The sequence below is a fragment of the Malaclemys terrapin genome, chromosome 24, assembly GCF_027887155.1.
Source record: "Malaclemys terrapin pileata isolate rMalTer1 chromosome 24, rMalTer1.hap1, whole genome shotgun sequence".
NCBI classification, from domain to species: Eukaryota; Metazoa; Chordata; order Testudines; family Emydidae; genus Malaclemys; species Malaclemys terrapin.
This window is the reverse complement of record NC_071528.1, coordinates 11,481,865-11,508,134: the sequence shown is the minus strand read 5'-3', so window position 1 is coordinate 11,508,134 and position 26,270 is coordinate 11,481,865. Positions and strand designations below refer to the sequence as shown.

Here is a 26,270-nt window from a genome sequence, read left to right as displayed (position 1 = left end):
CACACGCCGCACATCAGGTCTTGTCCCCAAAATGCAGCCACCACCCATGCAGCTCCGAAAATCCCCTCCACGTGGATTCTCATGGTCCTTCTCTCATCTTTGTCTGTCATTCATACAGCCCAAACGCTTGCACCCAGTGTCAATGATTAGCATATGCACAATGCACCTACACAACCCAAATCAGTCACTTGACACGTTAGCTTCCACACAACACAGGCCAGATTCCTTCCGCACACAACTCCCTTCTACAGCACGCTGCTGTTCAGCCAACCAATTACTGTTGCACATGCAATCGTGCTTACACACGCTTACTTACACACACACACACACACACACACACACACAAGGGTGACCAGATGTCCCGATTTTATAGGGACAGTCCCGATATTTGGGGCTTTTTTTTATATAGGCTCCTATTACCCCACAACCCAGTCCCGATTTTTCACACTTGGTCACCCTAACACACACACACCCATCTCTTTCTCTCCCTATCTGGACGCTCCCTTCTGCCCCTTGAAGGGTTAACCTTCCTCTCTGCTACATCGCGTTCCACAGATTGACACATCCTACTGGCGGCAGGTCCCGGCCGCCCAATCGGCGGCAGCCAGGCCGTGCCCCACGTGGGGGCGGGCCGCTCCCGCCGCGCTCCCATTGGCCAGCCGGCTCGGCGATTGCCCGCACGAGCCAGGCCCCACGTGGAGCTGGCGCTAGTTCATTGATCGCGCGCTCCCCCCGCAAAGCTACTGCTGCTGCCGCCGCGGCGGAGCGGGCGGGGGCCGAGGCCGGCCGGGAGCGAGCGCGCGGGCAGCCCCCGACTCCGGCCGCCCCCTCCGCGCTGGGTGCAGCCGCCCGGTGAGTCCCCCGGGGGCGGGAGCTGGAGCTGGGCGGCGGGGGCCGCTCCCTGCCCGCCGGGCTCTACCTGCTGCGGAGGGGCAGGGCCCATTGTTTGGATGGAGGTGGGGGGGAGCTGGTGAGTGGGGGCATTTGCTGGGGGGGGGGCAAAGGATGGGGGCAGTTGGGGCACGTTCTCAGGAGACAGAGTTGGGGGCACTTGGGGGCGGGAGCAGCTGGGGGGGGCACTCTTTGGAGGTGCAAGGGAGGGGGTGCTTGCTGGCTCGCCAGTGAGCTTTCTGGGGTGCAAGGCGGGGGTGAAGAGCTTTTTCTGGGGTGGCCGTAAGTGGGGGCTATCGTCTAGGGTAGCCGTGGAGGGGGCGCTCGAGGGAGGATGCCTGGGGCATCACTGGATCGGGTTGCTGGGTTTTTGCTTTAGGAGCAGGGGATCCTGCAAGGATGGGGGGGTGTATTCCTTGCCTGCCCGTGGCCGTGCATGGACATGTGCGCGTGGCGGTGGTGCGTGGATCTGAGCTAGGGAGAGGCGTTGCTGGGGGTGCCCTGCAGTCCGTGTCCAGGGCCTTACCCACATGAAGAGGGTTGAGTTTGTCCCCTGCGCAGGGCTGGCAGAGGTGCTTGCAGGCGAGGTGCATAGATGGGACATAGGGGATGCATAGGGAACCACGAGAGCTGTTCCCGGTGGGCCTAGCTACTTCAGTGATGGGGGGCCAGCCAGGTGCTTGGGGTGCAGAGTGGCAGGTGGGTTCTTAATGACAGAGCTGGGCGAGGACCGTCTGAGTTGGTGGAGTTGGAATTTAGATCTGGGTGAGCTGAATCCTGAGAGTTTGTGGCTGAATGAGTGTGGGCGTGTTGAAGAGTGGGCCAATGGGGCCTAGATTCAAACTATGGGTGAGATATTTGTTGGGGGCTGAGGAAGGCATCTCTGGTTGAGGGCACTGTTGTACTGGGATGCATGAAGAAGGGGTGTGTAAGGCAGAGACCTTCCTCTTGAAATTTAAGAAGCATTTCTTGGTTGGATCTCACCTTCTCCTCCCACGGGATGGGGGAAGATGAGAAGCAATGGCTCTGTGGCCGGCTGTAGTAGGACTGGTGGTGGCGGGGGTTTGGCAGGGAAGGAATGAAGAGGATTCTCCTCCTTTGAGTTTCCTTGGCTGGAACATGACTGTCCCTGTCTCTCTTTCAGAGTCCGTAGCCGTGCTGGAGCTGGCCGGCTTCCTTGGGCCTGGGCCCTGAGAGAGGATCCCGTGACCGGAGTGGTGGAGTGAGATAAAGCTGGGATTGCAGGCCTGCTTCGCTCCAAAGATGTTCCCGCAAAACCGCCCCCCGGTGAGTGCCCCGGTTAGACTCCGTTCCCACGGCCCTGTTTGGAGCAGCATTGGGCTGTTCCTTGACCCGCATCCCTGCAGGCCGCTCTGTCTGGATTGCCCCACCTAGGAGAGGGAGGAAGCGGTTTTTGCAAGTATCTGTGCTTCTGCCTTTGCGTGAGAGTCCCTCGCTGGTATAGCTTAAAGTGTGAATTTAAACCGGTGCGAAAGGCGGTGTGGACGCTCTTATTCTGGTCTCTCTTAGGAAGAGGGTCTAAGATAAACTGAATGACCAGGGTTTACACAGGAGGGTTGCGCTGATTTAGCTAAATCAGCTTAAAACTGGCGCAACTTCTGCGTATGCACGAGCGCTTAGTTGGAGCTTGGTTTTATACCCCTCCGACGGTACGTCCTGCGTTCGTCTTAGTGCTGGTGTTCTCCAGCTTCGCTATTAAACCCTGGCTGTCAAGCTGGGACCAAAGGTGGCAAAGGCTCGCCCTTCGAGGAGCTGATTTCCTTTGTGTCCATTCTCCCTCAGCTGTCCCCTTCCCGCGAGTGCCTGCTGTCTGTCTCTCCCTTGTGACAGAGCCAGGTGTGGGGCTGGTGGCACCAGGAATTGGGACTGGGGCTTCTGCAGTCGTTGTCCCCCCTCCCAAGAGCCTGGTTCTTGCAGGCTGCGTGAATAGCACGGCCATGTTGCGGTGACTATCCTCTTCATTCCATGCCCTCCGCCGTAGGCTCATCTCCAGGCACCCGCCGTGGCTTCGGCAGCTGCCAGCACGGTTTCCACGACCCCTCAGTCCCTGAAACTGACCTACCCGGAGACCTTGGACCGGATCAAGGAGGAATTCCAGTTCCTGCAAAACCAATACCACAGGTAACGCGCTGCCAAGCCCCACCGCGCCAGCGAGAAGCGGTGCCACTTTAACTGGGCTGGCAACAAAACGCTCCTCTATCTCCACGCTGGGCATTGGGTCTAGGTGGGCGGGAAGTGGCACGCCACGCCGGCACGGGCACTGAGCCATACGTGCAGCAAGAGTGTAAGAAGCCACCTCGGTTCCTTGAAACGCTCTTCTTGGGCAGCGCTGCTCAGCTCCTGTGCTTTCGGCTCTATCCCAACGTGGGCCTGGGCTTTCCCCCTGCATGTCTGGTAATCTGGGTCCAGATTCCTGCCTGTTCTCTTGCCAGTCTAAGCAAACCCTAAATGCACCCCCTTCCCCCGCCCCTGCTCTGTAGCTTGCTACATTTGGAAAGCAGATGAGGGAACATTCAAACTTCCTGCAACCTGTTTCCTTGGAGCACGGAAGCCCATGACACACACACCTTCCTGTGCGCCTGCCTGAATCCCCCCCCTCCCACCTCCTTTTCCAGTTCCCTACCTCTTGGCAGATGGGACTGAATGGATTCTGCCCAGTGGCTCTTTTTCTGGGCTAGGGGTTGGCAGACCAAAGTTTTGCATGAGTCTTAAATGCAAGCTTTATGCTTCTGTGCTGCCGACTAATCCTTGTTCTCTCGGTGGGGGGCGGTGGATGGGGGTCTCTCTCTCGCGCTTTATTTTTACAGCTTGAAGTTAGAATGTGAAAAACTGGCAACAGAAAAAACCGAAATCCAGCGACATTATGTCATGGTGAGTGGGGTGCGGGGTGGCGCTCCCCTTTCCCAGCGTTCGGAGCGAGCGAAAGACGAACCGGGTTGGGTTTCCTTGGCTCCCGGTTTATGTTTGGGCTGCTGCGTCTGCCCCTAGAGATCTGGCTGGGTGAGCTCACTCATGAGATGAGTGCAGCTGAGCTCTGCCTTGGTGGCTTTCAGCGGCATGTTATTGCTGCCGGAGGGGGTGGAAGGGAGCACTGGTCTGATGATTTACTGGGCCCCAAGCTGTGTGGGGAGGGGTGGGAATTGACAGGCAGGTACAGCCCCATTTCTGCTCTTATTCCTGGAGTTGGGAGGGGAAGGGGTTGGAATCTGCTCATTAGTTTCCCTTTTCCATCTCTCTCCTCTCTGCTGGAAGAGAAATTGCCTAGAACGTGGGGCCTGTGTTTGAAGACAGCGTCCTGGTTGCTGTATTGTTTCTCTGTTCCATTGGGTGGGGTGCGTGGGAGAGCTCGCCCTGCTCCTGGCAGAGAGATTTGGGGCAGTATCTTCTGATCCCAGCAGGTCCCGATAATGCAGGAATTCGGGGTCAGGCTGACCTCGCACGCCTGTGCTGGAGAGGACTTTGCAGTGGGTGGTTTGCCCGTTAGCCTTGCATCTCCCTTAGTGACGGCGTGTTCTTTCCCTTGCAGTACTATGAAATGTCCTACGGCCTGAACATCGAAATGCACAAACAGGTGAGTCTCTGGCAGGCCTGGTCTTCCTGCCAGCTGTCTGTGGTAGCCCCTGGTGGGCTCACCCTTCCTGCTTTGTAGCCCATCCCCGTCCCAGATAAACCCAACTCTGTCGCTTTTCTCCTTATGCAAAACACAGCTTGGGGCGTGGGTTCCACCCGGTCTTTCCCATGTTACATGGGATGGGGGGGGGGCAGCCCCCCACTATGGAAAAAGACAAGAGCCGCTATCGCGGAGTTAGAGTGGAGGATTCCATTTCCAGCTCTGCTACTGACTTGCCTAGTGCCCTTGGGGTGGTCCCTCAGTGTCGCCTCCCCCCTGCGATCCGGGGATAGTTCTGGCCGACAGAGGTGGTCTTCGTGCGCCCCTGCGGCAGGGGCTTCCTGTGAGCCTTTGCCCGGTGCTGGGGAAGCCCAGTGAGCATGCGGGGAAGATGGGCTTCAGGCCTGCGCGCTCAAGCACTTGTGGGAGGCGGGCTTTGACATTCGCTGCCGTCCCGCTGGCCCAGTCCGGGGACCTGGTGCCGTGGGACCCCTGAGCTAAGCCAGGCAGCCCTTGGGCGCTCAGCCAATGAATGGAAGACGGGTGAGAACTGGGCTCTGCGAGCCGGGGTGGAAGCTGCCAGATAATTCGTGACCAGCCTTTTGGTGAGCTCCGTTGAGCGACTACGCCGGGGCTGCCTGGGGACCTGGCAAGTGGCCTGAGGCCCTGTGATGCCCAGGAAGGGCCAAGTGTTGGATCTTCTCCCACTGCTGCCAGATCTGCCCTGCCACCCGCAGTGGCCACACGGCTTCTGTATCAGGGAGCCCGCGCGGGAGCAGAGGTGGGTGTGGGGAGGGGACTCCAGCCGTCAGGCTTTTCTCCCCCTCCCCCCGCTGCACTGCACACTGGGTTACCAGCTGCTCTGAGACAGAAGGTTTCTTCTCATCTATTTTTAAAGAGGCTACACAGGAGTCTAGCAGCGTGTGCCTTCACCAGGCACATCCCTTCCGCCTCATCCCCCCAGCCCGGTGGACTCACGCGCCCCCCCCTCCCTCCCCGGAGTAGGAGACTGAGAGCCGAAGGGAAACGGACACAGCTCTGCTCTCCGCGCCCCCCCCCCCCCCAATTTCATCTGGCTGCTCACTCGCAGCGCCGCGCAGACAGCAGTATTTACTGCCGATTCCAGGTGCCGCTGGCCGCCTGCCAGCGTGCTGTCTGCACTTTTAACGAGGGCCCGTAAGTCTGCGCTCTGACAGCCAATGGCCCTCGTGTGAGAAATGGGAGCTGCCCGCGCCGAAGGCCGCAGGTTATCGGTGCTGCGGGGAGATGGGACCTCTCCTTTGCACGGCTGGCTCGTCGCTGCAAGTGGAGCCTTAGTCTGGGTCTTGTCCCCGTTCCCACCCCACCCCCCCAGCAGGCAACCTAATGCCCTGGGCCCCTTGCCTGCTCTCCCCTCCCCCCCAGCCCGCTGCCTCTGCCAACCCGCACAAGCCCTATTTTATTTTGCTTTATCGCACGCCGCTAGCTGCTGGCATAAAGAGCGCGTCGTTAACTTAATGCTCAATAAGGAGTCTCGTTAATAAAAAGGACAAGCGGCTGAATGGTCCGGCCAAGGAAGAGTCCACCCAACGCGTGTCTCGCTGAGCCGGGTCGCCCGCCCTGCTCTCAGTAAGCTCAGAGAAGGATCCCAAAACCCCGTTGTCTCGAGCGCCCAGCGGGTGGCTGCTATGGGCTGTGATGGCTACAGGCATCCGTTCGGAACGAGCCGAAGGCGATCCGCTTCTTCTGGCGTCGCCATCGCGTGCTGGGATTCGCCGCCGCTGCTGTCCTCTGGCTGACTTCGAACCGGCGACCCGGTCAAAAGGCCCTGTATCCCGCCAGCTCTCAACTGACCCATCCCATCCCTTTTAACCCTGGCCACTCTTCAGTACCGGGCGCAACGCTCTAGTTAAGCCCTGTCACTTCTCCCCAGGCTGCCTGGTTTCTCCCTCGTGTCGTGTGACTCCGGAGTGCGCCGCTTTCTTGTGTCAGAGCTTTGAAGAGGCCAGGGGGTGAGCGGGCCAAGCTCTGTTGGAATGGCTTTCTTCTCTCTGGCCGGCTCCCGGACTGGGAAGGAAGCCCTGGTCCCTAAGCATTCAACAGGGGAGTCATTGCACTGCGGCTGGAGAAGCTAGATTTTCTTCTAATGGCTGCTGCGTGTAACACTATAAACCCTGCCGTGGTCCAGGCGGGAGAAGCTGCAGGCAGATCCCGGCGAGATGATATTTTTGGCATGTTATTTGTACCAGGAAAAACCCTCAAATCTGCCTGGATTTGGACTTTTCTACCCAAAATAGCGAGCGAAGGAGATTGGGGGGGGGGAGAAAAAGCCCTGAAAACAGCATGATCATTTTTCATGCTGAGAGCGTTAAAGTGCCAGTAAATTGCACATTAACGAGCGCGAGCGAATTGGAGGCAGCGTTCCCTGAGGAGCTGGCTGCCCATCAGTGCATTAGGAAGGAGAATCCATCACTGCTGGCCCCAGGAGATGGCTAAATCCTTCCCAGAAACTACCTGCTGCCAAAAATTTTTTTTCTGGGGGCTAGTGTGTATCAGGGGAGGGGAGTGGCTGTTTCCTTTTTAGTGCTGGGGGGGGGAATGCAGAGAGCACATGGCTCTTGGCTTTGTTGTTCGTGGGTGAGAGAGAGAGATCTAGGACGGGATCATTAGATTTACAGGCTCCAGCTGAGATCACGGCTGCACTGTGCTAGATGCCGGACAGACACAAAAAGGCCCTCCCCAGAAGAGCTTGCAGTCTAAATGGAGGTCCAGAGAGGGGAGGTGACTTTCCCAGGTCGCTGGCCTGACTCCCAATCTGGTGCCCTATCTGCTAGGCTACGCGGCCTCTGTCTGATCTTCGGTAGCCCCCCTCGGCACATGGCTCGAATGAGGGTCACCCCATTAGATAGCGATAAAGGGGGAGGTACCGAGCATCTCTTCGGGCCCATGTGACTCCCCCAGGTGCGTCCCGTGTGCGATGGCTGCAGATGTGGGGACCCTTTTTTGGCCACCTGTGGGTGGGTCTGATGTTCCCTTCTCTGTCTGCTCAAATCCTGCCCGGCGTGCTCTGAGTAGGCTGTAGTGGGTCATTTTTCTCGGGCATATGCCCCCACCACAGCCCTGCAAGTCTCTTGATTTGGGAGGCAAATCCAGAGGCTGTTTGCCTCCTGCCCTGCTTGGGGTGGCTTCTTAGAAGCAGCTGCCTTCACTCCAGCGTTGGGACGAGCAGAGCTGCTTGGGGCCCAAAGCCGGTGAGAGTTGGGGTGCCAGGTACCCTTCCCTTCCCCCACAACTGGGTCGTGCTAGAGAGAGGCCTCAGGGCAGTGTGAATGAACCAGCCCCAGGAAGGGGTTCCTCAGTTGGAATTCCCTCCCCCCAGCTGATTCGTGGGGTGGGGGCTGTGAGGGTCACCCCAGCCTGGCTTCCCCCCTGTGTTTGAGGGGATCCCTGTCTCTTTAATTCACTGCTTTCTTCAGCTGCTTGAAGCTGGAACGTTGGCGGGGGAGTCTTTGTCTGGCCTTGCCCAGCTTGGTAGCTCGGGGCATTGATTGAAGTGCAGTGCTGTCCTCTCTCCACCTCTTTTCCTCTCCCTCCCTTGCTCTCTTCCTGCGTTCAGGCCTTCTGATTGCTTGTGGCACTCAAGTGTTGCAGAAAAACAGCAGCTGTAACGAGAGCACCTCTCCAGGGCTTCCTGGCAAACCACCGAGAGCATCAATTAGCACTCGGCAGGGCTGGAGAACTATTTCTGGTGGGGAGAGGAGACGTTTGGGGGTGGGCATCTTGACAGGACACTGAGGGGGAGGTTGGTGGGGAGGGGGCAGGATGCTATCACCGAAATTTGGTGTTGCATGGCTCATTAGCTATCTGTCATGGGGAGAAGGTTGCACTAAGGGGCTGGGGGAAGCTTTCTCTGGGGTGGGACATAGCAGGCCTGTCCGCACCTGGTCTGGATGCTCGGATCTGGCTTCTGAGATGCAGTGGGCTTCCCGCCCCGTGCACTTAGAGCTGCTGAGGCCGGAGGAGCGCTGAACATGGAGTGGGCTGAGTCTGCAGGGACTGGCTTGGATCAGCCTTGGGGTGCAGGGGGCTCTGTTCCTCACCTCTCCAGGGGTGACTGTTGCTTGGTTTCCCAGGGAAGCTGAGTGGCGTCCCTTGCAGTAAGGACCCCTTCCCCCCACCCCCGTCCCCTCCAGGTGTTCTCTGGATCACACGGTGCCCTTTCAGGGTGGGGTTCCTCTGCCTTCCCCCATTCATTGTAGCTGGGCGGCAGGACTCCTGCTGGGTCTAGAGGACCTGGATTGGAAGGAGCCCGCAGGACAGAGTGGCTATCAAGGGAGGGTGCAGAGCTGGGTATTAAGCAGATAAGTGTCTCTCTTACCCTGGGGGGCCGTGGACGCAGCAATGAATGAAGAGCTTGCTTGGGCGTCACATTCTCCGTCCAGACGGGCTTTGACTTGTCAGTGGCTTCTGGGGAGTGGCAGTATCTGCTACCAGGGGATGGTGGGTGGGGAGAATGCACAGGAACAGGGGAGCATTAGTCCTCTTTCCTGCAGGGGTGGGAACTAGTGTGTATTTGGCTTGCAGCAGCATCCGGGAGCCCCGGTTCTGGAGCAGCTCCCCTCTGCGCCAGGCATTACACCAACAACGGGCCCTGCCCCAGAGAGCTGACGGCCTGCCTCCCCCAAGACTCCCCCTTTCCGAGGAGGAAACGAGCCCTGGCAGCCTGCACGCTTGTCCGGCTCGTGGCTCTCCGCTCGCTCCACTGAGCGGGAGAATCCACACGTGGCACTGGCTTCTGCTGTATCGAGTGGTGGCTGCATAAGCTGTCCCCCTCACCCCCCGTAACGCTAAATGGGGAGCGTGGGGCGTCACGCATGCACATTGACAGCAGAAGAGGCCGTGGAGGGACTTGCGGGGCTAGAACTCCGGGGTTCTTTTCGCAGCTCTGTCACAGGGATCGTGTGAGTCAGTTACGGTCCTGCTCTGCACTCTCTGTTTTGCCCTCAGTAAACAGGGGTGATACCTACCTACCTCTCCAGGGAGGGGAGAGACGGAGCTGCGGGTGGTGTGTGTGTGTGTGTGTGTGTGTGTGTGTGTGTGTGTATGTGTATGTGAGAGCTCGTTGGCGCTGGGAGAACCCATCTGTGTGTAATTCGGTTTGAAATGCAGCCAAATCTGGGATGGGACATGGTAACTGCTTAGCACCAGCCGTTCTGCATTGGCAGTGAGGGGATCCACACGTGACACGCTCGAAGCTTTGGATGGTGCACAACAGGGCTTAAGTGTGGTGGCTGCAGTGGGATTCTAGAGGCGGAAGGTAACCCCTGCTTTAGAATAGGGTCAGGACACGGGTTTGTGCTCCTCCTCCTGGGCTCTCTAGTGGGCACAGCGTCTCCTAGCTCTGGCTCACTCTTGGCTTGGAGGCTTGGCCAACAGGCAGCCCTTGGCAGGAAAGTGGGGGGTGTTTCTTGAAGGTCTCTGCACGCTGTGGTGAGCCCTGCCCAGGGGCCCGAGCCTGTGCGGGAACGGAAGTGCAACAGGAGCAGCTCAAAGGTGCCGCTGACGTTTGCGTGTTTTCTCCTTCCAGACGGAGATCGCCAAGCGGCTCAACGTCATCTGTGCCCAGCTCATCCCATTCCTGTCCCAGGAGGTGAGGTGGACCTGTTGCCTCTGCGGGCAGGGGGTGCGTGCGCTCGTACAGGCTGCCTGGGCGGGCCTGGCTCCAGCCACGGCTTCGAACATCCCAGGCTGTATTCTCAACCACTGGGCAAGCCAGGCACCTCCGCCTGCGGGTGGGGGAGGGTCAGGTCATGCCATTTCCTTTCCCTGCCTTTTTAAAGGTGACCAGAGGATTTTTTTTTTGTCTACTCCCAGCATCAGCAGCAAGTGGTCCAGGCAGTGGAGCGAGCCAAGCAGGTGACTATGGCAGAGTTGAACGCGGCAATCGGGGTATGTGGACCGTCCCCCGCTGCTGGCCACAGTGTGTACCGCCCCTCCCGGGGTTTAACTCGGTCTCCTGCCCCCCCCAGGGCCGTGGGGAGGGGCTCTTGGCCGGTCCGAGGCGGGGTCCATGTCCCCCAGTAGCAGGCTCTCTCGGCACCGGGGGGTGCCTCTCCCACAGCTCGGAGCATCCGAGAGGGGATTGTCCTACTTTAGCCGGAGCGGCTGCTGTCTGGGACCTCGGCTGATGCCTGACTTCTATCCCATAATGAGCTCAGTGGGAGGATGGGGGAGGGGAGCACTCCACTAGCTCTGGCATCTAACAGCAAGGTGGGAAGCCGCTTCCCTAACTTAGAATCCTAAGATGCTTTATTGAGGTTCCTGGCCCTTTAAAATTTGCCCTGCCCCCCTGGGGAGCGGAGTCTCCGAGTTCCAGGGAACCCTGGGCAGGGCGGGGGGGGCGGTTGTTTTTTAAAGGGCTGGTGCTGTAGGTACCCCATAGGTCCTCCACACCTGTGTTCTGCCAGCGAGATGCACCATGCACGCAGGATGGGGGTGGTCGGCACCATTCACTGGAGGGCAGGGTCCTTTCTCTTCGTCTTCCTGAGATGCCAGCGAAATGCGTGCCTCCAAAGATTCCCTGGAAATGCCCTCTGAGCATCAACCGCCCCCTCTCCAGTACGGACGGGCTAGTGCGTTAACCCAACCCCGTTCAGTCCCCACCGGGCGCAGACCCTAGAATTGTCTTAAGGTTGGGCTGCCCCCTTCTTGGCCGTGGGGGAACCGTGTGAGGTGTCGAAGGCCGGAGAAGAGCTATTGGTCAGTAGGGCCGACTCCAGGGTTTTTGCCGCCCCAAGCGGCGCGCAAAAAAAAAAAAAAAAAGCCGCAATCGTGATCTGCGGCGGCAACTCGGCGGGAGGTCCTTTGCTCTGAGCGGGAGTGAGGGACCGTCTGCCAAATTGCCGCCGAATAGCTGGACGTGCCGCCCCTCTCCGGAGTGGCCACCCCAAGCACCCGCTTGGCAAGCTGGTGGCTGGAGCCGGCCCTGTTGGTCAGGGACGTGGGGTGACGAGCGTGGAGACGAGCCCCCTTGAAAATTGGCGAATGTGTGTCCGGGGGAACTGGGATGGCTGTGTCTGTGTCAGGCCAGTGTCAGCCAGGTGGATGGATGGGGACACGCAGCCAGCCCTCTCGGGGACTTTGGGGCGGATTTTGTACTGAGTGGTGGGAGGATAAGGGAAGCATAATCCCGCCCTCGGGCCGAGAGCGGAGGGGAAGCATGTGAGACGCTGGCAGAAATAAAACCGGAGGAAGGAAGCGGGGCCCAATAAAGGAGCGGTGACAACTTGCTCCATAGCCGTACTTAATGAGCAGATTATGAGAGCCTTTAAACGTAGGGACGTGAAAACGATAATGGAACAGGGTAATTGGATTTGGCACGGCGTGCCAAGGATTGGGGACATGAGACGCCGAGCAGAGCGTCTGGAACAAAACGTGGCGTTCGCGGAGGCCAGTGTGCGGCACAGAAGCCTAGGAAGCGTTGTGGATCCTTGTGGCGGGGAGGGCTGGCAGCTTGGCTCTTACAAGCTGCGATGGGAAGGCTGAACGCAGCTGAGAGTTGGAGGCTTAGAGACCTGGATGTGACAGAAGCAGGACAAATGATGCAGGAGAAGAGGGGGTGGGGAGAAGAGGCTCTCCCAAATGAGGATCTAAGAGTATTAGCGCTTGCATACCTTGGTGGGGCAGAGGAGCGCTGCTTAGGAGGAATACATTAAAAATGATGGAGCTGGATCATGGCAGGGCTGGATAATTGATGTGTGTATTTATTTTACGACTGCTCAATAGATTTGGGTGCCGAGGATTGTGTGGGCTGGTGTGTCTGTGTGGGGTTACTTCGCCACAGACATCACCGCTTCTTAGTAAGGCTTGGCAGAATTCAATTCAATATTTGTATATATCATTTTGATGAATATCCTCAATTCTTTTAAAGCATTTTTTCCTTTTTTTACATACGTTTACATTTTCACCATTGTGGGAAATTATGGATGGAATAGCCAATACTTACTTATTGGCAGTAGATGCTGAGAATCAAAAAGTTAAAGCTTTATAACCATTAAAACACAAACTACCAACATCCCCTCACGTGTCAAAATATACAAATGGAAAAACTCTCAAATCAAACACTGAGTTCACAAGGAGCATTCTTTTTACGTGGCCTGTTTGTGTTTCCAGCAATACTAATCGAAAATGTGTGTGTGTATATTGTGACAATAACGTTTACCAACAAAAATCTGACCCTTCCATGCCTATTTTTAGTTGAGGACACAATCAAGCTATATTGTGACTCCGGATTCATACTCCATATTGATTTTTAATAAAAAAAATCAAATACCCCCACAACGTCCTTATAAAAAAGGAACGCCAAGCAAGGCGCTTCTCTGACGAGCTTTCTGTTGCAGTGTAAACAGAGACTTTTCCCTGCTGTAGTTTGCCACCTGGGTGTTTCAGCCCTAAGAATGCAAATGAAACAGGACTCGAAACAAGAGGGAAACCGACTCCTCTGGCCCCACAGAGAGAAATGTAGACAGTCAAGTGTGCAGAATGCAAAGTGGATCGTAATTGACTTTATAAAGGGCTGTTAGGGACTCAGCTGGAGAAAGGGATGGGCTGGGGGTTTATTTTTTTGGTTTTCAAGCGAAATTGACAAGTGGCCCTATTGGGAAGAGAGTGTTTTTTTGCCACCGTCTTCTCAACAGTAGCCATCCAAAACTCACTTGTGACCAAGGAAGGGGGAAAGTGGTGGTTGGCTGAAGCAGAGGATTGTTGCGTATGGTGAATTGCGCTGCTAGCCCAGCCTGGCTCCTGGCTTGTGATATCTTAGGTGGCCGGGGGAAGCCAAGACAGCTGCGGCGGAAGCAAGCAGGTTATTTTGACCCCTGTCTGGGATGTTACCTGGGAGCCCTCTTCAGGGAAGGCCCAGACTCATGTCCTTCCGCCGCTGTAGTTCTGACCTCTCCCTTTATTTCTTAAAGCGGATGTAGCGCCGGTGCCAGGGGCTGGACTGAGAGCTCTGGAGACTGACGTCCTCTGTCCGTAGTGCAGGTACCACATGGGCGGCAGTGGCCAGGCAAACTTCCTCTGGGCCCCGGACAGACTGCCGTCTGACCGCGGTCGGGCAGCGACCTCTGGTTCCTTCCCAGATGGAGTGAGCTTCTTGGAGATCCTGGCTTGCACGGGGTCTCAGCCTTGAGTCAGCGAGGCTGGCCTGGCCCTTGAGGGCAGGGTGGGGAAAAGCAGACGCCTCCTCTCAGACGCTGGCGTCTCATCCGCCCGGCCTTCCGCGCTCTCTCTCCACAGCATCAGCTCCAGGCGCAGCACCTGTCCCACCACGCCCCTCCCATCCCGCTGACCTCTCACCCCTCCGGCATGCAGCCCGGCATCGGTGGAGCGTCTGGTCTGCTGGCTCTGTCCGGGGCCCTGGGAGCTCAGGGCCAGCTCCTCCCGAAGGACGACAGGGGACTTCACGACAGCGAGCACAGAGGTAGGGCTGGGGGGTAGGGGGTTGGGAGAGCAGGGAAACTTGACCCTGACTGCCCAGGTGTCGAGATGGTGAACTCCAGAGAGAGTAGGGAGTCTGAGGTACGGCTGGCAAGGGGGAGCAGAGCCCTGGGGTTAAGCCCCATCCCGGCCAGCCTTGGCCGGAGCGTTCTCAGACTCTCTGGGCACCCTGCTCTCTTGCACTGGGGTTAGCGATTGGACGGGGCGAAGTGCTGCGGGTGGGAACGGTAGAGAGTCAGCCTCCGTCATAACTGAGCACGACTGGGCATGGGGCGGGGCATCGGTGGATCTGGCCCTCTGGGTAGAGGCTGGGTGGTGGGGAGGGGGTCTGAGTTTCCCTTAGGCCCTTGCCAGCAGGGGGTCTCTTACAGCGAGGGCCTTTTCCAGCCAATTTCAGGCTGCAGCCTGGCTCCTCCACCTGGAGCTACGTACTGGGGGAACTCCCCAGCCGCTAGCAGGGGGTGCAACGAACACTTGGGTTTGGGGCAGAGGGCTCTGTCCCGGGGTGGACACTGCGGTGCAGGGTGCAGGATATGCCCCCAGCAAGGAGCTGACCCCCCTCCCACACCATGCGCCCCAGTAACATGCTGGGCCAGTCTCGGGGACCGGCTTAGCAGCCTGTCCTGTCCACAAGCTGCAGAGGTGGGTGGCAGCAGACGCTGCCTCCCTGTGAGAGGAATGGGGGGGGCAGGACAGCGTGTGCATGCTGGGGGGGTGCGCCTCGGAGATGAAAGCAGCACCCTCTTCTCTCTTCCTTTCTTGCCCTGCTGCTGATCCGTGTTGCCATGGAGACAGAGCGAGACCTGGGTCCCGTAAGTACTCCTCCTCCTCCTCCGCTTATTGTTTCCTTCCAGCTGCGAAAGGCTTTGGCCAGGGAGATTGGGTGGGGGGGGGGTTTTAAAAGCTTCCTTTTAGCCGTGGGGGGGGGGAGGTTTCCTCCTGTCGGGGCGGGGGAGGCAGTTGCGGGTCTGGCGGAAGAGGGGTTACAACCTCAAGCAGCATCCTTGCTGCGTGCAGCTGGTAAGGAGCTGGCAGGCAGCCAGGTGGCCAAGGTCATGGTGGATTGAATCTCTTTCCTTCCCCCCCCTGTGTTGCCCGGGGAGGGAGGCCGTGCATGGCTCCCCCGTATGGGGGGAAGAGGGGGGGCTTTGCATGAACCCACCCTCTAGCTCGCCATGGGGGCTGGAAGCGGCACACCCCTTGGAATGCAGTTTTGGGGGGTGGGGTCCGCACCTTTTGTCTAGGGCTAGAGCTGGGCAAAATCTTCCTGTTCGGGCTGACGCTGCTGCAGCTTGTGACCCTGGCAGCCCTCCCTCTGTGCCCGCCCGGCCCTGCCAATCCAGACTTTCCCCATCGTGGGCTGCTGGGTTCATCTCCCTTTTCCTTCGCCTGCCACACCTGCTCCCCCCGCCCCTTCTGCAGCTCTCAATGCCCTGTGCAGAGAGTAGGGCCCCAGCTGAGCCCCCCGGGTGCAGTTCCCATTGACTCCAGTTGGTCTGGTACCGGCCTTCTGATGCCAGGGCTGTCTTGGATCCACAGCAGCCCATGGTGCGTGGGCGGCCGGTGAAGCTTATGCCTGGTTGAGTGAGGGGGAAACTGAGGCAGGGGGCTGTCACACAAGGAGTGGAAGCCAGGAATCCTAGCTCCTGCTAACATTGGAGTCGGGGAGCGGTTTCCTTTCTCTGCCAGCGCATCCCTAGTTGTCCCCCCTGGCTGACACAGAGCAGACAGGGACTTGCCAGTGGGAACCTTTCCAGCCTAGAGCGCTGCATCTGCCCCCGGTAGCTGCCTTGTAGACGCAGGATGGAGCTGGAGTGGCAGGAGCAGCTGGCTTGCCAGGTGCCCGAGTCCGGGACGGCCAAAGCCGGGGGCACCGTGACCTGGGCTTGAGGGCAGAGCTGTGGGTTCGAGCTGGTGAACTGGAGCCATTCCTGCAATGCAGCCTGTTACCCACCAATCGGGGGTGCCCGGAGACCTGCCAGTAGGGGAAAGAGGACGACATTTGGTCCAGCAGGCTTGGGAGGACCCACATCTGGGGGCGGGGGGATATCTCCCAGATTGCAAAGCTTGCTGTGTGTGTCTCCACAGCCAGCCTGCTCTGCTGCCCTGCGCAAACCTCTGGGGCCCCAGCCTCCTGGCTAGTGGGAACCGGGGGGGAAGGGGGGAATGGCCGCAAAATGCCAGCGGAGCCCTGGGGGCCATGGAGCTCAGCTCACTCCTGTGTCTTTCTGACCCAGTCTCTTGCCCCTGCCCCCGCCCCCACCCTGCTTTCTGCTGTGAACTGGAGCTGGGAACGAAGCTTGGTCTGGAGGAGCCGTGTCCCGGTGGGGGAGGGCCTGTTGACTGCCCGGCAGCTGGGTCTAGAGGCTCCCGCCGCCCTGGGCAGGCGCACGCTCCGGAGTCAGGAGTTCGCCTCCTGGCTGGATCCCCCTTCCGGCTTTACGCTCTGCCCCCATTGCTGAGTGGGGGAGGCGAACGGCACTTCAGTTCATCCCGTGCTGCTTGAGAGATGCAGCCAGGGGAGGGGTAAGTGGCTTAGGTGTCCCGTGGGCAGAGCAGAGTCCAGCTGTCCTAAGGCAGAGGCCTCATGGGAGTGTCTCCTGTGCACCATGGGATGGAGGGTAGAGGGCTCTGCCGTTATCCCTGTCCATCCTGCTGGGAGGGTGGGGGGGAGTTAAGCCTGGGCTGGCTGTCTCAGCTTCATAACACAGCTGCTTCTCATCTCGTTCCCCAGAGCTCCCTGGCGCTGCCCAACGGGGAGCGGGTGCGAGCCATCTCGGAGTACCTGAGCAACAGCAAGAAGAGGAAGGCTGAGGAGAAGGACTTCGTCACGGACTACGTGAGTGGTTCTTTGCAGCTGCTGGTGTGGGGGTGTGTTCCCGGGACGGGGGGGCACAGGAGGTAGTAGGGGGCCTCTCCCCTCTACTGCTCCTTTTTCTAGGCTGGGTTTGCGTGTGCCGAGCCGTGAGCAGGCCTCCATGGGACGCCGCCTAAGCGGTGCCGTGACCCGTTGGTTCCCGTCTCCAGCCGGGCAGCGCCCTGTGCGTGGGGCCGCGCCGGCTGTTGGGTGTGAACGCGCCTCTCTCTGCGTTTCAGGGCAGCGATGCGGACAAGAGTGAGGACAACCTGGTGGTGGATGAGGTCAGTGCTTGGGAACATGCCTTGGCTCGGTTCGGCGTTTAGATGGGCTGCGGCTCAGTCTGGTGGGCTCTAGACCTTCCTTGTGGCAGGGCCTGGCCCTGTTACTGAAGACAAAACTGGCCCTCAGAGGTTAAGGTCGCACTACTGTGTAGCCGAGGTGGGAAGTGGAACCCAGGAGTCCTGCTCGAATCGCTAGACCTGGAGAGCTGGGACGAGCACCCAGGAGTCTGGACTAGTTCTCCCCACTGCTCTAACCTGCGAGGCCCCCTCCTTCCCGGAGCTGGGAACAGAACCCAGGAGTTCAGGGGCCCAGCCCTGCTCTAACCGCTAGCTCACCCTGCCTCTGGCTGTTATATGGAGTTCCCTGCTGGCTTTGTGGGAGGTGCCTGGCTCCTGTACCCATCAGCAGCCGGAGCCCCCCACCTGAGGCCGGTCGATCTCGCTCTGTCCCACAGGACCCCTCCTCCCCGCACAGCGTCCACTCGTACTCGTCCCGCGAGAACGGGGTGGACAAGGTCCCGTTGCAGCGGAAGGAGGCTGTACCGCTCAGTCCCACCTCCTTGGCCTCATCCAGCAGCACCTCCCCATCCCGGAGCAAGGACCAGCCCACGGTGCGTGCGTGTGTGTGTTGAGGGGGCTGTGTTTGGGGTTCACTGGTTTCCTGCTATCCAGGGAGCAGTAGGGCGTGGGGAGGAAGCACGCTCCCCTCGTCACGAAAAGGGAGGGCCAGGCTGAGCCCGAGTCTGATCTCACATTGGTGCCGCCCTGCGGGTTTCGTCCTGGCCTCCGCTTCCCATGGGGGGGAGCGAGATCAGAATCGGGGCCTGCGAGGGCAGCACGCGTTGGTGTATCCAGGCTAGCTCTGAGCGGGCTAGCGATAGCAGCGTGGCCGCAGTGGCACAGTCCTGCCCGGGCCCGTAGGCACGGACCCCCACTGCCCTCGGTGCTGCTGCAGCTCCTCCGCTCCGTTTAGCAAGCTAGCGCAACCCCAGTATGCCCATGCGGGCTGCCCCCCTTGCAACGCAGACGTGTCCTGGGCACAGCTGGTCCGGCTTTGCTCAGACGTCAGGGCTATGAAACGGGCTGCCCCTTCTCTCCGGGGGGCGGGAGAGGGCAGGGCATTACGGTCAGGAAGTGACCATGTAAAAGCAGCCCCATGTGGCCGCCTCACTGATTGCCAGCAGGAGCAAACGCCGGGCTTGGCTCGGAGGAGTTGCCCGCATCCTCGGCGCAACATGCTGGGTCGCTCTGCCTCGGGCTAGCGGAGCGGTTGGTACCCCTGCTGGCGTGAGCGGAGCTGTTCCGCCTCTCGCCAGCCCCGTGTGCAGCCCGCCAGGAGAGCTCTGCTGGAGAGGAGTCCACCCCACCAGCCACGCGGGGCATTGCAAGGGCAGATGCAGGCTGCCCGCTCCAGGGGGAGAGAGGAGGACAGTGTTTCCTGGGCATCTCATGCAGCCACCGTCCTAGCGACGGCCTCTGGCAGCGATCTCTGCCCTGGGTGAGGTGGGTATGCTGGCCTGTCGCAGGGTCCTTCTCCCCACAGCCCCAGGCTCCTGTGCGTGGGGGGCATGGATGTAGCTGGCCTCTGCCAAGTGCCGCTTACCAGCTTCCAAGCGCCCTACAGAGCCCTCCGTCTCCCCCTTCTCGTGCCCAAGGGAGCATCCCGATTTCACAGCGGTGTTTGGGGTCCGGGGAGGAAGCCAGGCTGGGCTCTCTGCTCCCAACCAGGCAGTAAATCAGAGGCTTGGATGGCTGCCAGTTTGGAGCTGTGGGCGAGAGGGGTTTGGAGCCCGGGGTGCCCAAAAAGCCCTGGCTGAAGGCGGCACCCGTGGGGGCGGGGGATTTCCAGGCTGCTGCGGCTGAGTTTTGAGTCCGACTCTCTCCTTTGCAGGTGGAGAAAGCCGCCACTCCCGGTTTGAAGTCCAGCACCCCGACTTCCCAAGGAGACGCCACGGTGCCAGGCTCCAGTAGCAGCAGCGTCACCCAGCAGTTCCGCCCGGGGGCGGCAAAGCCCTCGGTGGATTCGTTAGGTAGCGGGAGGCTGGGGATGGGGCCGGAGGTTACAGTGACCGTGGGGCAGGGGGCAGTGAGACGCGTTCACTCAGCACTTGGATGCAAATCAGCCTGTTGCGGTGACCCAGGAGACTGGGCTCTGCCCTGGGACAGGGGACTAGACCCCAGTCTCATGCGTCCCGTGTCTCGAGAGGTGGCACCATGGGCCGTTCCTGGCTAACCCGGAGCCTGGCCGGGCTGCTGGGACAGGGCACCCCAGCTAGGGTGGAGTGGTGTGATGGGGATTCCTCCTCCACCTCTGCGATATCCAGTCCGGTGGCTCTAAGAGGCCTTGTCCTGGGAGAATGAGACCTTGGCTCCAGGTACCCAGCAATCCGCTCCCAAAGCCGTGGGGCAGCCCTAGAGCCGGGGCTGAAGCCTCGCTGGGCACGAGGGCTGAATTGGGGGAGCAGCCGAAGGCAGAGCCAGGTATCCGACGATCAGCAAGGTAGCTCCCCTGTCCGTGCCCCTCGAGCACGGTGCCTGCCCTGCCGGGTGCAGGGGGCGCTTGAGCGAGCCCAGGCCTGACGCCCAGCGGAAGGATCCGCGAACGACCTCACGCGCACCCCTGGCGGGATGCCGCCTCTCTGCCAAAGGCAGGGCTTCAAAGCCAGCGGCATCAGCAGATCCGGCCGTCGGGAAGCAGGACTGACCTGGGAGTCGCTCGGTGTCGAGATGCACAGGTGTGGCGGCGAGAGCCAGCTCCCTGTGCCCCCTGTAGACGGTGGTGGCGGAAGCTGGCAGGACCGTTCTCTGCGGCAGGTGGCCAGAGCAACCCCTGGCTGGTGGCTCCGCTCTCCCTTGGGCTAGAGCGGGCGCCGAGCAAGGCCATGCTCGTGCCTAGCCCCGCGTGTGGCCAGCGGATGCCGCTCCAGGCACCGCAATGCGGTTGGGCCTGTTCACGCCATAGCTTGGTTTGGCCCCGAGCTCCTCCCTCCCATCCCCGGGTCCTGACTGCTGCTGCTCCTCTATCCCTGTGACTTTCTCCTTTCGCAGCTCTGGGCCTGAGGAACCCGCTGGCCATGCAGAGCTCCTACCCGGCTGCCTTTGGCATGGCGCACCCCTCCGTCAACGGCGACATGGCCGGGGCTGGGGCCTACGCAGGGCTGCACCTGGTGTCCTCACAGCTCAACGGGGCAGCGGCGGCTGTGGGAGCCGCCGGCTACGGCCGTTCCCCTCTGGTGAGTGCGCCGGTGGGGTGGGGGAACGGCGGCTGGCCTCCTCCTCCTGCGGGTGGCTGAAGGGAATTCTCTTCTCTGCTTGGCTAGGTCGGCTACGACCCGCACTGCCACATGCGTGTCCCGGGGCTGTCGGCCGGCATGCAGGCGGGGACCTCGGGCAAACCGTAAGTGCTGCACACGCCAGGGCGGGGGAGACCCCTCTGGCAGGGGGCTGCCAGCTGAGCTGGGGTGGGGGTTCCCCTTGTGTGCCACCTCTTCATGTTGGGCATCGCCCTGGCATTGGATGGCAAAGAACCACCAGCCTCTGATGCTGAGCGGGCTCCTTTCCTTTAAATCACCCCCAGCCCCCTCCCCCCGGCTTCGAGGAGGCGTTGGGTTTGATGCTGGGCTTTTATTAATGTGACGTGCCCTCCGGGAGTGGAGGGAGAACCGGACCCAGTTTGCACATGGGACTGGGTCTTGCTGATGCTTCCCTCCCCCCTCCAGCGCCTACTCCTTCCACGTGAGCGCCGACGGGCAGATGCAGCCGGTCCCCTTCCCTCCCGACGCCCTCATCGGCACCGGCATCCCCCGGCACGCCCGCCAGCTCCACACCCTGACCCACGGCGAGGTGGTCTGCGCCGTCACCATCAGCAACTCCACCCGGCACGTCTACACGGGGGGCAAGGGCTGCGTGAAGGTGTGGGACGTGGGGCAGCCTGGGACCAAGACGCCCGTGGCGCAGCTGGACTGCCTGGTAAGGGCAAGGGTTGGAAGGCAGAGCAAGAGAAGCAGAAATGGATTAGTCGGCTTAAAAAGGGGATATGAGAGATCTATAAAATCATGACTGGTGTAGAGAAAGTGATTTGGAGAAGTGTTGTTTACCCCTTCACATAACACACACAACCCAGGAGTCACCTGATGGAATTAGTAGGCAGCAGGTTTAATACAAATGCAAGGAAGTGCAATGCACAATCAACCTGTGGAACTCACTGCCAGGGGATGTTGTTCTGGCCAAATATCTAGTTCTTTTTTGAACCCGGTTAAGTTCATGGAGGTTAGGGCCATCAATGGCTATTAGCCAAGATGGCCAGGGATACAACCCCGTGCTCGGGTCAGCCCTAAACCTCTGATGGCCAGGAGGGGAAGACTGGGGTGGATCACTCCAGCTGTCCTGTTCTGGACACGCTCCCCTGACGCTCTGGTACTGGATTAAATGGACCATTGGTCTGACCCAGTTTGGCGTCTCTATGTTCTTTATGTCCTCGGAATTCCCCTGCAGCCTCGAGGGGGACAGACCCTGCTGGGGTGGATGCAGCCTTCAGTGTTTGTGGGTGCAGATGGAGAGCACATGGATGTGTCCGGTTTAGGGAAGCATTTCGATGGGCATCTTGTATTTAAGCAGCTCCCCGAGATGAGTAAGGGAGGTGCTCCCGGAGACCCAGTGAACTGCAGGTGTAGTGATCCTCGGTGCAAAGTTCCCACCCAGAGAAACACATGGGAAGTTGTCTGCAGATTAGCCTGAATATTCCCCCTCATCCCATCGCTTCTGGCTGCCACCTTTGGGGTGGGGCGTGGCCACTGGGCTAATGCGACAGTTTCAGACAGGACGTTAATTCAGTAGAAACTCCACAAAGAGGATTTGTCCTCAGCCGCTTTGCCACTTGGTACTTCGATTTTGTGACCACTGGTGGCTGATAGCAGCCTGGGTATTTCTGTCTAGGTGCTTCCCTGGCCCCCGTAATCAGAATATCTTGGTATCTCCCTGTCAATGCATCTCATCCTCTGCCAGTAGCATGTAGGCATTTGTGTGTCCCAATGAGTCAGTTTAAAAAAAATTAAGGGACATAGATTTAAACCCTGCTCCATGTCTTACCCTGCCCGCAAATTTCACCTCCCTTTAAACCTTGCACAAATTACTTGATGTTTGTGCCTTTAGTTTACCCATCTGTAAATTGGAGCTAATATAACTGAGCCTACTTCCTTAGCGAGCTGGGCCTTGAATCAAGCAGTATGGCTTTAGTGCGTTGTGCACTGGATTGGGTCTTGGGGACGGGGCTGGGGTCTGTTCCGTGCTCTGTCACCAGCCTGCTGGGTCACCACAGGCAAGTCACGCTGCCTCCCTATGCCTCAGTTTCCCCATCTATAAAACGGGTGATGATACTGACCTCCTTTTGTCAAGTGCTTTAAGCTGGGTGGATGAAAAGGGCTGGGTGGTATTATAAAGCACTCTTGGATCCTTAGATAAAAGCTTCTGTGCATGTACAAAGGGCAAAAAATTCTTCAGTAGCATGCACCCCAACTGAGGAACACACACAAGCCCAGTGTTGTGTGAACACACGCAACTATGGTACACACACAGGGCCCAGCTTGACCTGTGCATCGGGGTGGGTTCACATGGTTTTCAAAGCTCTGTCCAGATTCATTCTGATCTGGTGAGAATGAAAGTGTAGCCGCACTATTCCCTTGCTGAGATGTCAGAAGGACACGGTGAACTGATTACTGTTGCGGACAGGAAATGAGTCGGTCTGTTTTGCCAGCGATGTGCGTAACCAGTTTCACTGTGTTCCCCTGGATATAGTCCTTGAGGCCCTGGTCCTGCAAATACTCACACATGTGCTTAAAGCTAAGCACTTGCATAAGTGTTTGCAGGATGGGCCGTAGTCAGTTTCTGCTTTTGCTTGTGGGGTCTTTATTCCCTTGTTTAATGAGAGAGAGAGAGAGACATCCTGGAAAATGGGATTCCGGGGCCACTGAAGCAGGGACAGTACCTGGAACTCTTTTTAACATTGACTAGATTTCAAATATGTCCCTAACAACAAATTCCAGAGCGCTCTTTTCCTGCTGGCCTTAAGGCAGCAGTCTGGTAACAAATCTTCTTCCCGGAGTTGTGCTGACCTTGAGGATACTGATGCATAAACAAGGAAGCGGATGAGTCATGATCACGTCAAGCTGCATTGGAAACTCAGGAGAGGGGAAATCTGTATTTTAGTAATTGTAGGTAGTACATAAATTATTGGGTAAGGGTCTCTGTTCTGTGTTAGGAAGGAGGCTAGACTAGATGAACATAGTGGCCCATTCTGGCCTTAAAAAATCTATGACCACCTTTGAGGCAGGGAAATGCTGCTGTCACCATTTTACAGGTGAGGAAACTGAGGCACGGTGAGGCTATGTGACTTGACCAAGGTCAGATGTGGAGTCTGTGGCAGAGCTGGGAATAGAATCCAGGTCTACTCCAGTGTCCTGATCACTAACCCTTCCCACTTGGGAGAAGGGCCTGTGTCCCTCCTGACTAATCTGCTTCTGGCCCGGAGCCCCATCCCACAGGCTCTTGCATGGTTGCTCCTCTTGTTCATGTGCCAGAACCAGCCGTGTCTGTTGAGCAGCTGCTGGGGAGAGCCGATGCTGTGGGCATGAAGCACGAACAATCACGTGCTAATAAAGTGAAGGCCCCCTTTTGGGCCCCCAGGCACATGTGTTCGCTGCTGGAAGCCAAGCTCCAGAGGGTGTGGGCTGCAGGGCTCTTCCCACCGCCCACACGGGCCCATCCGCTGGGGTTTCTCCCATGGGAGGCCGCGACTGGCCCTGGCTGACCCCTCCGCTCCATCTCCTCTCCCTTCCCCAGAACCGCGACAACTACATCCGCTCCTGCAAGCTCCTCCCGGACGGGCGCAGCCTCATCGTGGGGGGGGAGGCCAGCACCTTGTCCATCTGGGACCTGGCCGCGCCCACCCCCCGCATCAAGGCGGAGCTGACCTCCTCGGCGCCCGCCTGCTATGCCCTGGCCATCAGCCCCGACGCCAAGGTCTGCTTCTCCTGCTGCAGCGACGGCAACATCGTGGTGTGGGACCTGCAGAACCAGACTCTGGTCAGGTGAGCGCCGGGGTTTGCCTTCCCGGGCTGCAATGCGGTGCGGCTGGCTAGCGCTGGAGTGGGAGGTGCTGCCTGCCCCCTGGCCACAGGACCCGAATCTGCAGAAGGTGCCTGACGGCCGCGCTCTCCCCTCCAGGCAGTTCCAGGGCCACACAGACGGCGCCAGCTGCATCGATATCTCCAACGATGGCACCAAGCTGTGGACGGGGGGGCTGGATAACACGGTGCGGTGCTGGGACCTGCGGGAGGGGCGCCAGCTGCAGCAGCACGATTTCAGCTCCCAGGTAGGTGGGCGATGGGGCGCTGCAGAGCCCAAGCGGGTGTGGAGGGAGGCGCTGTGCTCTCCCCTCCCCCAGAGAGCCAGCCGGGCAGGGACCCGTTTCCTGGGGCCTGACTCTGCCTTCTCCCCAGATCTTCTCGCTGGGTTACTGTCCCTCGGGGGAGTGGCTGGCCGTCGGCATGGAGAGCAGCAACGTGGAGATCCTGCACGTGGCCAAGCCGGACAAGTACCAGCTCCACCTCCATGAGAGCTGTGTCCTCTCCCTCAAATTCGCCTCCTGCGGTAGGGACGTGTGGTCGCTCGTAACCTGCTGCGTGGGCTGGCTGGGCTGAGCGGAGCTGTGAACCCCTTCGTACCAGGGTTCCATGCGAAGGCCCGCGTCCTGTCGCTGGAGCCATGCCACTGTCCCACCTGCAGTGGGAGGGAGCTATCCTGCCCCAGCCCCATATCCCCTCTGCTCTGGGACCCTCTTACCAGCAGAGTCCCATGTCTGAGCCCCTAGGGGAAGGCGAACAGCCCCTCCTGCACTGTGCACCTAGGCAGCTCTGCAGTGGGGGTAGGAGGAAGCAGAGGAGCCTTCCTTCCTGACCCTTTGCAGCGAGCCTGGTACTCCCTGAAGCATGAGAGTGCCTCACCTGGCTCTCCACTGGCATCAATCCACCGGTTGCTCTGCCTGAGTCAGAGCAATCCCTTTTCCTTCACTTCATTTGGCTTTGGAGTATAATTTTGGTGCATGCCTCTGGTTTCGTGCAGGGGGTGGGGAAACATTCTCCCCTCCTCTCCCCCCCCCCCCCGCTTCTTTGTCCTGGGGCTATCCTGTGACTCACCTGGGGACGGGGTCACACACTTGGCCTGAGCTAGACTTGCCCCATCCCTCCGTCCTGCTCACGCGCTGACACTCTGCCGCAGGTAAATGGTTCGTGAGCACAGGGAAGGACAACCTGCTGAATGCCTGGAGGACGCCCTACGGAGCCAGCATCTTCCAGGTGAGCAAAGGGGGTGGCTTGTCCCGGCAAGGGGTTAAACCAGGGGCAGCAGCGTGAGAGGCCATCTCAGCAGGAGACCAGGGTTTTTTTTAGCCCAGTAGTAAATTTGTCTTAATCCGTTATCCTCAAACAATCGGCTCTCTAAACTAGCGCAGCCTAGTGTCTCCCTGGAGGCCGTGCTAAGTAGTTCAAGGCCAGCTGGTATAAATCACTGCACCACTCCACGGCCTTATAAATGAGCTGGTTGGCTACGTCCCCTCTCCCCGCTCTTCCTTGCAGTCGAAGGAATCCTCCTCGGTCCTGAGCTGCGACATCTCCACCGACGACCAGTTTATCGTGACCGGCTCGGGAGACAAGAAGGCCACGGTTTACGAGGTCATTTACTGAAAGGTGGCTGGATGTGGGGGAACCGGCCGGCCGGGCGTCTGTCCCAGCCCGCCACCTCTGCCCCATGGACAAACATCCACAGCAGTGATTTTCCAAAGAACCCCTGGAAGGGAGTGGGGGTGTCGGCAAAGCTGGAGAGAAGAGCAAAGTGGGGGACCCTTGGAGTTCCAGCCAGCGCCCCCTTCCAGTGAGGAAATCGCTCTCGGCCCGAAGGGACAGCGTCTGCCTAGAGCCTGGGCGCACTCATTCTTTTGGGTTTTTAATCTGAACACTGGGGGACTTTTTTTTTTTCTTTTTAATGCTCCAGGCTGAGCTGGGAAGGAAGTGGCCACTCCCCCCCTGGCTGTCTGGCTTCTAGGTTGTATTTAATAAAAAAAAACACCCGAACAATC

General features: G+C 59.1%; 1 protein-coding gene across 4 annotated transcripts; it reads left to right on the top strand.

The window, feature by feature from the left end:
* Positions 1 to 744: 744 nt before the first annotated feature.
* LOC128828754 (transducin-like enhancer protein 1) lies at positions 745 to 26,270 on the top strand. Of its 4 annotated transcripts, none has more exons than XM_054013684.1 (21): positions 745 to 852; positions 2,036 to 2,178; positions 2,894 to 3,033; positions 3,720 to 3,783; positions 4,439 to 4,483; positions 10,089 to 10,151; positions 10,376 to 10,417; positions 13,799 to 13,982; positions 14,795 to 14,811; positions 16,734 to 16,838; positions 17,096 to 17,140; positions 17,596 to 17,751; positions 19,032 to 19,170; positions 20,189 to 20,373; positions 20,461 to 20,537; positions 20,860 to 21,109; positions 23,978 to 24,225; positions 24,362 to 24,509; positions 24,637 to 24,787; positions 25,415 to 25,491; positions 25,771 to 26,270. In XM_054013684.1, exons 2-21 carry the CDS (start codon positions 2,155 to 2,157, stop codon positions 25,876 to 25,878), a joined length of 2,268 nt encoding a protein of 755 aa, XP_053869659.1. In that variant the 5' UTR covers positions 745 to 852; positions 2,036 to 2,154; the 3' UTR covers positions 25,879 to 26,270. The 4 variants fall into 4 exon arrangements, with proteins under 4 accessions (XP_053869659.1, XP_053869656.1, XP_053869658.1 ...); XM_054013681.1 differs by having other exon boundaries at positions 10,376 to 10,450; XM_054013683.1 differs by lacking the exon at positions 745 to 852 and adding an exon at positions 875 to 970 and having other exon boundaries at positions 10,376 to 10,450.

What these genes read in the sequence shown, in the direction of transcription:
- LOC128828754 (XM_054013681.1), top strand. Translation starts at nt 2,155, where the DNA reads ATGTTCCCGCAAAACCGCCCCCCG. An exon ending in ACATCGAAATGCACAAACAG is followed by an intron (nt 4,484 to 10,088) that starts GTGAGTCTCTGG and finishes TTCTCCTTCCAG; the next exon opens with ACGGAGATCGCCAAGCGGCT. An exon ending in AGCACGATTTCAGCTCCCAG is followed by an intron (nt 24,510 to 24,636) that starts GTAGGTGGGCGA and finishes CCTTCTCCCCAG; the next exon opens with ATCTTCTCGCTGGGTTACTG.